The 13147-nt window shown below is 39.0% G+C and overlaps 1 protein-coding gene across 1 annotated transcript; it reads right to left on the minus strand.

The window, feature by feature from the left end:
- Positions 1-784: 784 nt before the first annotated feature.
- LOC133744461 (uncharacterized) lies at positions 785-7694 on the minus strand. The gene is made up of 4 exons (XM_062172566.1): positions 4449-7694; positions 3290-4337; positions 2565-2763; positions 785-1304 (listed from the first exon to the last, which is right to left on the minus strand). The coding sequence occupies exons 1-4, from the start codon at positions 7692-7694 to the stop codon at positions 785-787; spliced, it is 5013 nt and encodes a 1670-aa protein (XP_062028550.1).
- Between the last annotated feature and the right edge of the window lie 5453 nt (positions 7695-13147).

The raw sequence follows: 13147 nt of genomic DNA on the forward strand, positions 1-13147 counted from the left end.
GAAACAAGTAAAGAGAGTTTTTAGTAAACGATATGAACAAACCAAGTAGTTCAATAGAAAACAATTTATGCTGTCAAAAACCCCAACTCAAACTTTAGTTTTGAAACCTTTTTATAAGGGAGAAAAACTCCCCCTCAATCAAATCTTTTCTTAATAATTAATTAAGATAAACATGGAAATGTTTAAAACAGTTTTTGAATATGCAATCGACATTTTCCTAAACAAGATCACAAATTGATATGCATGTTAAAAACCACTTTAATGCAAAGAGATTATTGACTCAAAATAACCGATATGCATATCAATTTATACCAACTGATATGGAATGAATACACATTAAACTCAAGATCAGTGACTCGATTTGGCTTGATCTTTTCTTCAAGATCCGATCTTGTAATCTTTCTCTTTGTTTTCTTGAAGCTCCGGTTTCCTTGTCGTAATGGGAAATCATTTGTTGAATGGTAATGGGCCAATATACTTACAATCTCCCCCTTTGGGCATTCCCATTCAACACATGATTTTTCCATCTTTTTGTCCTGCATGTTAGTTTTCACAGATAAACACTAATTACTAAACAAAGGGTGCTACTTGGATTAAGGAATCAGTTTCCATCCTTTTCCAGATCCAAGTTGCCAAAACAAAACAATATTATCTAATAATAGCAAGCATCCAACAACAAATAGTCTGTGCTTATGCACTTACAACCCAACAATAAAAAATTAAACATTGTTTGATAGAAATTAAACTGCAGAAAACATAAATGGCAGAAAAATTAAAAGATTTGTTACTTCTCCCCCTTTGAATGGGAAGGCACGTCAAATTCCTCACAAAGCCTGGTGACGTTGTCTAGAAACTCCTCTTCATCCATGGAATCCAAGCTCTCCTCCAGTGCAACAGGCTCCTGCATGGCGTTGGAAGGACGGGGAGCGTCAAACCCAGGAGGGTGGCGCTGCATGTTCCGGAGTTCCTGTGTGAGGGTGGTCAGAGCATGACGAGTACGAACCAGAAGAGAATGCATGTCGTCCATGTCCGTCGTAAGACAGGCAATTCGCCAGTCAGCCACCAAGATCTGGTCACGAAGAGTCTCCAGAGAGACAGGAGGAGGAGCAGCAGAAGATGTAGTTGAAGAGGATGGGCGAGGAGGAGGACTCCGACTGCGTACACGGTGCATGCCGGGATGGAGAATCCCGGCTCTGGCAGCGGCCTGACGGCCTTCTTCTGGAGGAGGCAGGCGGCGATGACCTCCAAGTCGAGTGGTTTGTTTTGTGCGAACCATGGTGAGAGAAACCAGGTAGTGAATGAACCTGCACACAGAGACAACCAAGAATAAAATCTGAGGGAGACAAGAGAGGCTATATATTGAAGAGTTAGGTTTAGGGAAAACCAAGGAACACACCGATTGGGATAGCGTCTCAATTGAAGAGAGAAGTTATGACAATTTATTTTTCCTAGATATACGCATGCATAGAACGTCTCCCCCTCAACTGAGGCATAATTATTATGGAAATTAAGAGCAGCCAGAGGGCAAGCAAAGAAAGGAAACGAAGAGTCAAAAATATTCCCATAATCTGCAATTATATCACATGATCTTTTCTTTGGCTAAGTATCAAGGCAATGAATGCATGTGTCATATTGAAGAGAGAAAATATAGCATAGTTCAATCACAGAAAGCACAAATCACGTAGTGAAGGGAACTTAGTTCAGAGCACGAAGCATGTTGTATTCTATCAACAAAAAGAATTGGTACTCATATTCAGACCATAAGAAATAACGCTGTGATTAAAGTGAGTATAACCAGTATGTGGGGCTTGGAAATAAGTTTAATGACAGAGAGAAGGAGTGAAGTAGGAAAACTAACCAAGTACACCAAGCTCATGATATTTCCTTTAGAAGGAGGAGGAAACATTGTTCCAAGCACGGATTTGATTTGAGTCATTGATTGCTTTTATTTTGTGACAACTTGAACTCATGTAACAAGAATCTTCTCAGCAACTCCCAGAACAGATGTTCTTAGGGTACTAAACATAACAAGGATGCTCCATGGAGAGAGTCTCGAGTAGTTGTCAGTAATATTTTATTTTACGTGCAAAGATCACTCACCAGCTCGTTTCTTGCAAACCTTAGAAAGTTCACCACAACTAAGGCCTGATTACTCGAAGAGATAGGATATAGTTATCCATTCTCGTTTCTTACAAACCCTAGAAAGTTCACCACAACTAGGACCTGATTACTTTGAGAAGAGGGAATGAATCATTCGAGCATTTTAAGCAGTTCCTCTACTTCACCGAATCTCTTTTGACAGGAAACACAAAGCATGCCCCCACATAGGCTATAAGTGAAGGTGCATAGTAAGGTTGCGTGATTTAGTGACTAAACATGAGTACACAATTTTATTTGTCCAGAATAAGGCATGACAACAAAGTATAGCTGAAAATATGTACAATTCACTAGTAATTGTGGTCAAGGGATACTAGGATCAAAATTTTCTCAATCAATAGTGGACAGTCATTCTTGAGCATCAATGTTTAGAACATATCCCTAGTGCATTTCTCAACATCTCAAACCTAGCAGTGTCAAGAGGCTTAGTAAACAAATCAGCAAGTTGATTCTCAGTGGGTACAAAGCTTAACTCAAGTATGTTTTGTTCAACCAAATCCCTAATAAAATGATATCGAAGATCAATGTGCTTTGTTCGAGAGTGTTGAACAGGATTCTTGGTGATGTTGATAGCACTAGTGTTGTCACAAAAGATAGACAACTTACCTTGAGAGATGCCATAATCATGAAGCATTTGCGTGCAACAACTCCCAGCTGCAACATACTCAGCTTCTGCAGTAGAAAGAGAGATGCAATTTTGTTTCTTGCTGTGCCAGGCAACCAGATTGTTGCCTATGAAGAAACATCCCCCTGAAGTGCTTTTTCTGTCCTTTAAGTTTCCTCCCCAGTCAGCATCAGAATATCCTGCAATTTCTACGTTAGTGTCAAAGGTATAGAAAATGCCACAGTCAATTGTACCTGAGATATATCTGATGATTCTTTTGACAGCTTCCATGTGTGATTCTTTAGGGTTAGCTTGAAAGCGAGCACACACTCCCACACTGTAAGAGATGTCAGGTCTGCTGGCAGTGAGATAGAGCAAACTCCCGATCATACTTCGATAGAGAGTAGGATCAACTGTTTTTCCTTCATGATCTTCGCTTAACTTGACAGTTGTACTCATGGGATTGGTCACTGTCTTTGAATTTCTTGATCAGGTTCTCAGCGTATTTTGATTGAGAGAGAAACAAACCTGTGTCTATCTGCTTTACTTGCAATCCAAGAAAAAATGTTAGTTCACCACACATGCTCATTTCAAATTCACTTTCCATGACAGATTGAAATTCTTTGACAAGATATTTAGAGGTGGAACCAAACACAATGTCATCAACATACACTTGGGCAATGATAAGGTCATTTTTGGTTTGTTTCACAAACAATGTTTTATCTATGGATCCTCTAGTATACCCTTTTCCCAAAAGATGAGTGGATAGCCTCTCATACCAGGCTCTAGGAGCCTGCTTTAGCCCATACAGGGCTTTCTTGAGCCGGTAGACATGATCTAAGTTGTGTGGATCTTGGAAACCGGGGGGCTGTTCTACATAAACTTCCTCTTGAAGAAATCTATTCAGAAAGGCAGTTTTGACATCCATTTGAAACAATTTAAACCTGAGATGACAAGCAATGGATAGGAGTAATCTAACAGATTCCAACCTAGCTACAGGAGCAAATGTCTCGTCAAAGTCAAGTCCTTCAACCTGTGAATATCCCTGAGCAACTAGTCTGGCTTTATTCCTAATCACGTTTCCTTTTTCATCACTTTTATTTCTGAAAATCCACTTAGTTCCTATAACATTGCACTTACTAGGTCGTGGTACTAGGTACCATACATCATTCCTAGTAAACTGATTCAGTTCATCCTGCATAGCGCTAATCCAGTTATCATCCAACAAAGCTGCTTTAATATTTTTTGGTTCAACGATGGACACAAAGCCAAAATGAGATATAATGTTCATGCTTGCCAAATTTTCGGTAATAAAACACAGTAATACATTTTCTTCACTTACCTCGGAGGAACTTACCTGGACTGCAGCCTTTCTCCTTGTTATCGGACCATCAGTTAGATTGCCGATGATATCTTGAGTGGAGTGGTCTTTTTGAACTTGCTTGAACCCTCTTCTTTGGGTGGGAGCTGGTTCAAAAATGTTGTCATGGATTTCCTCTTCCTCTTCCTTAGATGATGTTTCAGTATTCTGTGATGGTGTGACCGAGAAGGGTGAGGTATCTGCAAATGTTACGTCCTATTTCACACATTGATCATAAATAGAAACATTAATGGATTCCATCACAACACGAGTTCTTTTATTGTAAACCCTATAAGCTCTACTGTTCAGAGAATACCCCAAGAACACCCCATCATCACTTCTAGCATCAAACTTACCGAGGTGCTCTCTATCTCGTAGAATGTAGCAAGGACTGCCAAACACATGAAAGTGTCCAACATTTGGCTTCTTACCTTTCCACAGCTCGTAGGCAGTTTGATCAGTACCTGGTCTGAGGAATACTCTATTTATTGTATAGCAAGCAGTGCTAATTGCCTTAGCCCAAAAATTTGTGCTTAAACCTGCAGCATGTAGCATTACTCGAGCCATGTCTAGTAATACCCTATTTTTCCATTCCACTATCCCATTTTGTTGAGGAGTGATTGGAGCTGAGAACTCATGTGACACACCAAGCTCATGACAGTAGTTAGAAAAAGAGGCATTTTTAAATTCAGTACCATTATCTGATCTTATTCTCACTAAGCAGTTATTAGATGACTGTTTCTCAATGATTAATTTTTGACTCAAATTCTTAAAGGACTCAAACGTTTCAGTTTTATCTTTCAAGAAGTTTACCCAGATGTATCTTGAGAAATCATCCACAACCACTAGTATGTAGCTCTTACCTCCAAGACTTTCAGATTGAGCTGGTCCCATGAGATCCATGTGTAATAGCTCCAATACTTGTGTGGTTGTTGCAGAATTTATCACTCTGTGAGGTGCCTTAGTTTGCTTTCCCACCTTGCAGTCTCCACACATCTTGTCAGTTTTACCTTTTAAATTTGGCAAGCCTCGGACACATTGTTTGGAAGATAATTTTAGCAAGTCCTGATAGTTGACATGTCCCATCTTTCTGTGCCAAATTTCAAAGGTTTCCTCTGTGGATTTAACAGACAAACAAGACTGCAAACTAGAAGATTCATTAGCTTGAATGTGATAACAGTTATCGACAGATCTCTTACCTCCCATGATACTTTCTCCTTTCTGATTTAGGACCAAACATCTCTGTTTGTTAAACCAGACATCTTCATAGTCGTCAGCCAAATGGCTGACGCTAATCAGATTTGCAGTTAATCCTTCAACAAATAACACATTTTTAAGGTTAGGTATACCTGGAGTGTTTACTGTACCTCGAGCTAGAATGTTAGCTTTCCTCCCATCTTCAAACGTGACTGATCCAGTGGTATTCTCATCCTCAAATGAAGTAAACCAGGTTTTGTCTCCAGTCATGTGTCTTGAGCAACCACTGTCTACATACCAAAAATCTCGTCGCTTGTCTGCTAATGCAGTTAAAGCTACTAAACAAGTTGCCTCAATGTGAGAGCGTTGATGAGTTTGGCTAGCACAAACAAAAAGACATGTATCATCAGTTTCATTAACAAGGGACCTATGATTTTTGCTTTCAATTTTTCTGGTCCAGACATCTTTTCTTCTTTCCGTTTGAGGATTCTTCTTAGAAACAATTTCAGTTAATTTGTTAATAAGTTCCTTTTGTTCTTTAAGCTCAACCTGTAGGGTTTCAACAGTACATTTTTCTTGAGAGAATTTTAAGTTTGAAAACCGTTCATTACATCTAGGTCTGATATGGCCAATCTTACCACAGTGATGACAAGTAGGAATAAAGATTCTAGGGTTTGCGTACCTGGGTTGACCAGTGGGGGATTCTTGGTCAAGTTTTACCTGAAGGTGTTGGTTTGAATTACCTTCCTTTATATCATTGACATGATCATCAATGGAGACATCTTTCTGCTCTACAGATGGTTTTGAGGCTCGTACGAACTTGGTGCTTTTGGAATTTTCTCTAGTGTATCCTAGCTCATATGTATCATGAGGAGCTTTTCCTGATCCGAGCAACTTGGACAATATGGAAGTGGAACTGATATTGAACTTGAGGTATCTTTCTTGAGTTAATTTTAACTCGTGTTGAAGAGACTCATTTTTCGCCAACAATTCCAAGTTCAAGGCTCTTTGTCCTTTAACATCCAGCTCTAGTAGTTTGATCCTGTTGAGAAACTCATTCTTTTCAGTCTTCCACGTCAGTATCTCTTGGTCACTTTGTGGATCTGCTGATTCACTCAAGAGTTTGCTTTTCTCCATCTTCCATGCAGATTGTGAAGATTCGAATAGATGCTCCACCTTTTCTTTTTCAGTTCTCAGGAAGTCTACTTCTTTTTCCAAGCTCAAGTTTCTAATCAAAGTAGCCTTTGAAGCTTTGTAGAGTCGTTTGCAGCGGATATTTGTTTCATCATCATCAGAGAAATACTCGTCACTTCCAGAATCAGGCAGCAGTGATGATACAAGGGCCACATTTTCAATTTCTTGAGATTCATCATCACTCCAAGTTGAAAGGAGAGACTTGTTGTTGCTGTTTCCAAGCTTCCTATTTCCACAGTCAGTAGATATATGACCAAAACCACCACATTCATAGCACTTTGGTTTTCCTGATTGATTTCCTTTGAAGCTTCCTCTTCCATTCTTACCATTGTAGTCATTGTTGCTACCATTGCCAGTATAGTTATTCCTTCTGGGAGCATTTGCGTTTTTAGAGGAGTTCTTGCTTTTGAGAAAATTTTTGAATTCCTTTGTCAGTAGAGCTAGGTCCAGCGATCCTTCTTCCTCTTCAATTTCTTTCACAGCTTTGAAAGCTACACCCTTGTTTTTCTTCTCAGGTTTTAACCTCATCTCATAGGTTTTCAAATTTCCGATGAGCTCATCAAGTGGATAATCATCTATATCAAAAGAGTCCTCTATGCTAGTGACTTTTGAGTGAAATTTTTCTGGCAGAGCCCTGAGTATCTTTTTGACTATTTTATCTTCATCAAAAGGTGCTCCTAGACTGCGACACTGACCGGAAATCTTAAGAATTCTACCATGGAAGTCGTCCACGGTTTCATCATCTGCCATGGTCATGGTTTCGAATTCAAAAATCAGTGCTTGCAGTTTCTGTGCACGTACCTTTTTATTTCCTTCGTAGGTAGTCTGTAGGAGATCCCATGCCTGCTTGGCAGTATCACAATGACTTATCCTCAGTTTTTCTCGCTCCGATAGGGCTGTGAAGATGCTGTTCTTAGCTTTGAAATCAGCTTGCAAGTCACGAACTTCTTCCTCAGTCCAGTCCTTCCTTGGTTTGGGAGTGGCAGTGGAAGAGCCTTCTTCTTTTGCTTTTGCCATAGGTACATTCCAACCATTTTCTACGATGTTCCACACGTGTTCATCTTGAGCATAGAGGTATGACTTCATGTAAATCTTCCATTGAGTATATTTTTCACATCCACCTTCGAACCATGGAGGACTATTTATAGATCCCCCAGTAGCCCTATCACGTGAATGTTCCATCTTTCCTGGGATCTCTAGAGAGTTCTAGAACCTGCTCTGATGCCAAGTGAAAATACTAGATGGAACAGGTATTGATAAAATATTTTATCTCAATGAAATTAACCAAAGAAAGTGCGATGCGCGACACGAAGATTTGCTAACGCAGTGTAAACCTCTCCACTGAGGAAACTTCACTGCGTGGCTTTTAACGTAGCCAACACGAAAAAAACAATCCAATATTAAACACAAGAGTTTACAGAACACAAGTAGTGTTGTTCATAACAAACACTTTCTCTTAGCAACAAAATGCTAACTTGATTTACAACCGTTCTAACTCTTAATTCAACATTCTAGGCAATCAATCTTCAACCTTCCTTTCTCTCAAATGAATCACTGATCTTGAGAGTGAGTATGAATGATTATGCAATATCACACATGAAACAAGTAAAGAGGGTTTTTAGTAAACGATATGAACAAACCAAGTAGTTCAATAGAAAACAATTTATGCCGTCAAAAACCCCAACTCAAACTTTAGTTTTGAAACCTTTTTATAAGGGAGAAAAACTCCCCCTCAATCAAATCTTTTCTTAATAATTAATTAAGATAAACATGGAAAGGTTTAAAACAGTTTTTGAATATGCAATCGACATTTTCCTAAACAAGATCACAAATTGATATGCATGTTAAAAACCACTTTAATGCAAAGAGATTATTGACTCAAAATAACCGATATGCATATCAATTTATACCAACTGATATGGAATGAATACACATTAAACTCAAGATCAGTGACTCGATTTGGCTTGATCTTTTCTTCAAGATCCGATCTTGTAAATCTTTCTCTTTGTTTTCTTGAAGCTCCGGTTTCCTTGTCGTAATGGGAAATCATTTGTTGAATGGTAATGGGCCAATATACTTACAAGCTGCCATTAGCACAGATGCACAGCTTGCAGACCCTTTTACCAAGGCATTACCAGTTTCAGTTTTCAAGAAGCATGTTGAAGACATGGGAATTCTCTCTAGTTTAGATTCCTGAGTTCAGAAAGAGCAAAAGTCATAAAGATTCTGTTTTCAGTTTCTTAGTTTGAAAGTTTCAATTTTATTTCAGTTTGCAGTTCATGTCAGAAACAATATGTATTCATATTTTGGTCAAATGAATAAAGCTTGAGGTATTTCCAGATATATTGTTTCACAGCTTCATCTTATTTTGAAAATATTTGATTGCTGCTATTTTAGTTTTGTTGATTATCAGGTGGATGTAAATATGCATATATTCAGTAAGAAGCAAACATGCAATCCATTGGTGCTTAAGTAAATAATGTTTGCATTATGATTTTGATATTAAAAATTTTTAGTTGGACTATAATCAAGTGTTTACTGCAGAATGACATACTTTACCACTTGATTTCATCATATCAGTTTTGTAGTTCATGTGAGATGCAGAGGTTATCATTGGTAATTTGGAACAAATATGTTTACATAAGCATGTTTATTTCCAAGTTCTATTTTAGCTGCTGCGTTCTTGACAGAACTGAATGGATCTTGAGAAACCATATATTTCAGTGCACACTTTGGCTATTTCTGGAATGAGTTTTGGTTCAGTTGTTATGTAGACAATATTGGTCCAAAGGGGAGATTGTAAAATATTATTTGGACCTAATATTATCTACATTAAGTAAATAACAAACTGATTAAACTTATTACAATAAATGGGAAATATATGAATTATCTACCTAGACACCTAATGGGCTTTGGTATGTCACTCATATGGTTAGGAATCCATTTTGATAAAGATAAATATCTAATTAGTTGATATGATAATTATAGCATCTTTCAGAAATAACTCATTGGCTAGAATCAAGGATTCTTTTATGGGAAGACCTATCTAGCTTGTATATATAGGTGCTTGAAGTCCCTATTCACTATGTGACAAAAACATTCAGTCCTGCCCCATAGAGATGAGTTAAACACATAGTTGAGTAGAAGATTTCTTGCGTGTGGCTGCTTGAAGTTTTGAAGCTCGGGTTATTTGTGTTGAATAGCTGTGTTGCTGCTATTGCTTTTGAAGGAATGGTTGTTGTGCATGAAGCAGGTGATGCATCTCATCTTGTTGTATTCTAGTTCATATTGTATTGATCATTTGGTTGTGTTTATGCATTTTGTGAAACGATCTTGGTTTGCTCATTAAGTTAACAGCTACTTCTTAAGATCAATTCTTTTCGGACTGGTTGAAAAATTACTCGATACTGCTTCCAATAAATGGAGCTGGATGAAGCTTTTGGTCCTGCTGTTGTTTGTCTGGAAAGGCCGGGATGATATATTATCCAATGAACCCACAACAGATTGCAACAGGGGCGAATTTCATGGCTAATAGTTTCCATGCAACTAATGCTCGTACTTGCTAGCTACCTTCCCCTTCAACATTTTCCTTTCAACCTTTTCCACTCAACAAATAACACATAGATTCCACTACAATCTAAAACTCAATATTTATTACATTGAAAAACATTTTCTATTTTTTCCATGTCTGCCCCTCTAATAAATGTCCCACATTTTTTTCTTTCTTTCTTTTTGTTAAAGGAAAAGCACATTATGTGTCTTTGTCAAATAAACAGACGAAGAGGGAATCAAGGAATTGCAATCACATCACAATCAGTATTTACTATCATTATTGTAATTGATATTAATCGATGTTTTCATCCCTATATAAAGATGCTATGAAATGAAATGAGTAGACCAATTCCAATTCTCATTTTACTTTTACACGTTATCAGCACGCTCAGAGCAAATAGCCAAGAGAAAAAAAAGTCATAGCTTCGAGAAAAAAAAACCCCCTAAAACCCTAGAGAAATATTTCTTTTTTCTGCCGCCACCGTAAACAAAAAAAAAAAAAAATTATTCTTCCCAGTCCAAGACCGGCCCCGTCCAGACCGGCCTTACCTCCCTTCCCGTCTAGCTCCCAGCCAAGCGCCTGCATCACCGACCGACCTGTGCAGCCGGCCAGCCCCCGCGCTTTGTAGCAAATCTCAGCCTTAGGCCACCGGCGCGCACCCCACTACTCACCGGCCTCCTGCCCAGCAGCCAAGCCGGTCAGCCCCCGTGCTTTGCAGCAGACCTCTGCACAACACACCTGCAAACCAGAAGAAAGAAGAAGACGCGAAGGAGGAAGAAGAGAGAAAAGACAAAAAAAAAAAAAAAAAAGAGAAAAAAGGCGACCCGGCCGAAAGAAAAGGACCAGCCCAAAGAGAAAAAAAAGAAGAGAAAAAAAAATTAATAATAATAATAAAAAAAGAGAAAAAAAGAAACCCGACCCAAAAGAAAAATAGCAGGCCTTGCTTGCAGGCCAGAAAAAAAAAACAGAAAAAAAGAGAAAAGAACAAAGAACAAGGCCCCACTGCTGAAAAGAGGAAGCGGCCTAGTTTTCTCAAGCTTTTCTCAAGCCAAAAAACATCGCTACGCACGCCTGCATCAACACGCGCGTGCGTTAGAATTGTTTTATTTTCTCAAAACCAAGTATGTTCTTGTCACGCCCCTGATTTTTAACACAAATAAAAATCGATATATAACCCCATAATTATACATGCGTGAACGTTCAGTCATCAATACCAAATACCTGGAAACTTTTTTTCCTTATACAACATACATATTGATGCCCTGAACCCACTATATCAATATTGACCCGCCCACATAGTCATATATTACAAAAGCTTACGAATTAAATTGCCATCACAAAATAAAACGTAAATACTCCTCAGAGTTCACTACAAGCGGAAGTCATAACACGGTAAAGTCACAAAATGGGCTTCCTACCGTAATGCTGCTAGCACGCCACCTCAGTTTCAGCCACGATTTCCCTGACCTGCAGGATTAACCCCTACACAATTCCATTGAATAGTGCACCGGGTTGCCACACAACAAACCCGGTAAGCTTATGAAGCTCGTATGAGTAAACTCAAAACCACAAAGCAAAACACATTTCTTAAGTCACCTCAACCTAGACACGATATACACATAGCTCACACCTACAGCCATCAATTCCATAATCTTCCATATCGTGTCTACATAAGTCAACTGGTGACTATAACCTCATGCTTAAATCCTCAACTAGCGTCCCATTACACAAATTCAATCAAACAAGACTTCCTCAAGCAATGTTTGATGCCATTCTAATGCCCTACGACGAATCCCAAACCACGCTCATTCCCTCCCCACTAGGAGCCTTTGTCATCAACATGACATCAAAGGTGAAAACAATGAATCACCTTTCTATCCTCACACAGAGCACAATCGTCACCACTATGGTCTTCAAGATAAATCAAGCCAACAATCAATCAAATCAAGAAGAAAACAAGGCAATCACAATTCAAAACAAGCAGAACAATTCATAGTAACCCCTGCATATAATTTAGTTCAGGAAGTCACACTAGTCAAACAATTCAAATCATAGTAAACATCGTAACCTCACACTCTGACGTTCGTAGGTAACCCCTACCATCACAGCAGTCTTCTCGATCATTGTTAACTAAATAGCAATTCAGTTCCGCCACCGAGCAGTCATCACACTGATCATCGCACAGATTCCACCGATCATCACGCAGATAGCCATCATCCTACTGATCATCACACAGATAGCGATCATCCAACTAATCATCACACAGATATCGCCAGTCATCACACAGATAGCGATCATCCAACTAATCATCACACAGATATCGCCAATCATCACACAGATAGCGATCATCCAACTTGTAACGTCCCGTATCTCAATTTACCCGTTTACTAGTCATTCGGATGGTAAACGACACTTACTCTCACTTTTTACTTTGTTTCGATACTTTTAGTGGCCCTAAAAGTTGACTTTTTGTTTGGGTCAAAATTTGAGAAAATTTCCTTCATGAAAGTTGTAGAGGACGTTAAACCGAGCGCGTGCATATGTGGTACGTAAAAATCGGAGTTCGTATGTGAAAGTTATAAGCAAAAAAAGTAAATTTACTGTTCATGGTAATTAATATATATATGGAAAATTACTGTTGGTAGATTTCCATTTTCGGAAATCCACCCCAACTCGGTAACTCTCTCTTCTCCTTCCCCGATTCTTCCTCCTCTTCGGTCCGAATTCTTCCTCCTTCGATTTCTTCCTCCTCCGGCCGACCCACGACGGAATCCGGGCACCTCCAAGCTCGCCTCCTCCCCCTTGTCACGCCTGTGGTGGTGTTTTGCAGTGATTCAGCCGGAGGAGCTCGATTTTGAGCCGTGAAGTCCACTGTAGCAGTTTGAGACTTTCGTCGATTTCCGGCGATTCCGGCCATCTCCGGCCACCAAACCGGCGTCGAAGGTTCGGTTTTTGACATAGATCATTTCCCCTAAGGTCTTTCATTTCAATTTGCAGTGTAGAGGTCGAATTAACAATTTCAATTTCTAGGGTTCTTGGAATTTCTGGAATTTTTTTCACCGGCCGGTTTCGACTGTTTAAA

Source organism: Rosa rugosa, chromosome 4, assembly GCF_958449725.1.
Source record: "Rosa rugosa chromosome 4, drRosRugo1.1, whole genome shotgun sequence".
NCBI classification, from domain to species: domain Eukaryota; kingdom Viridiplantae; phylum Streptophyta; class Magnoliopsida; order Rosales; family Rosaceae; genus Rosa; species Rosa rugosa.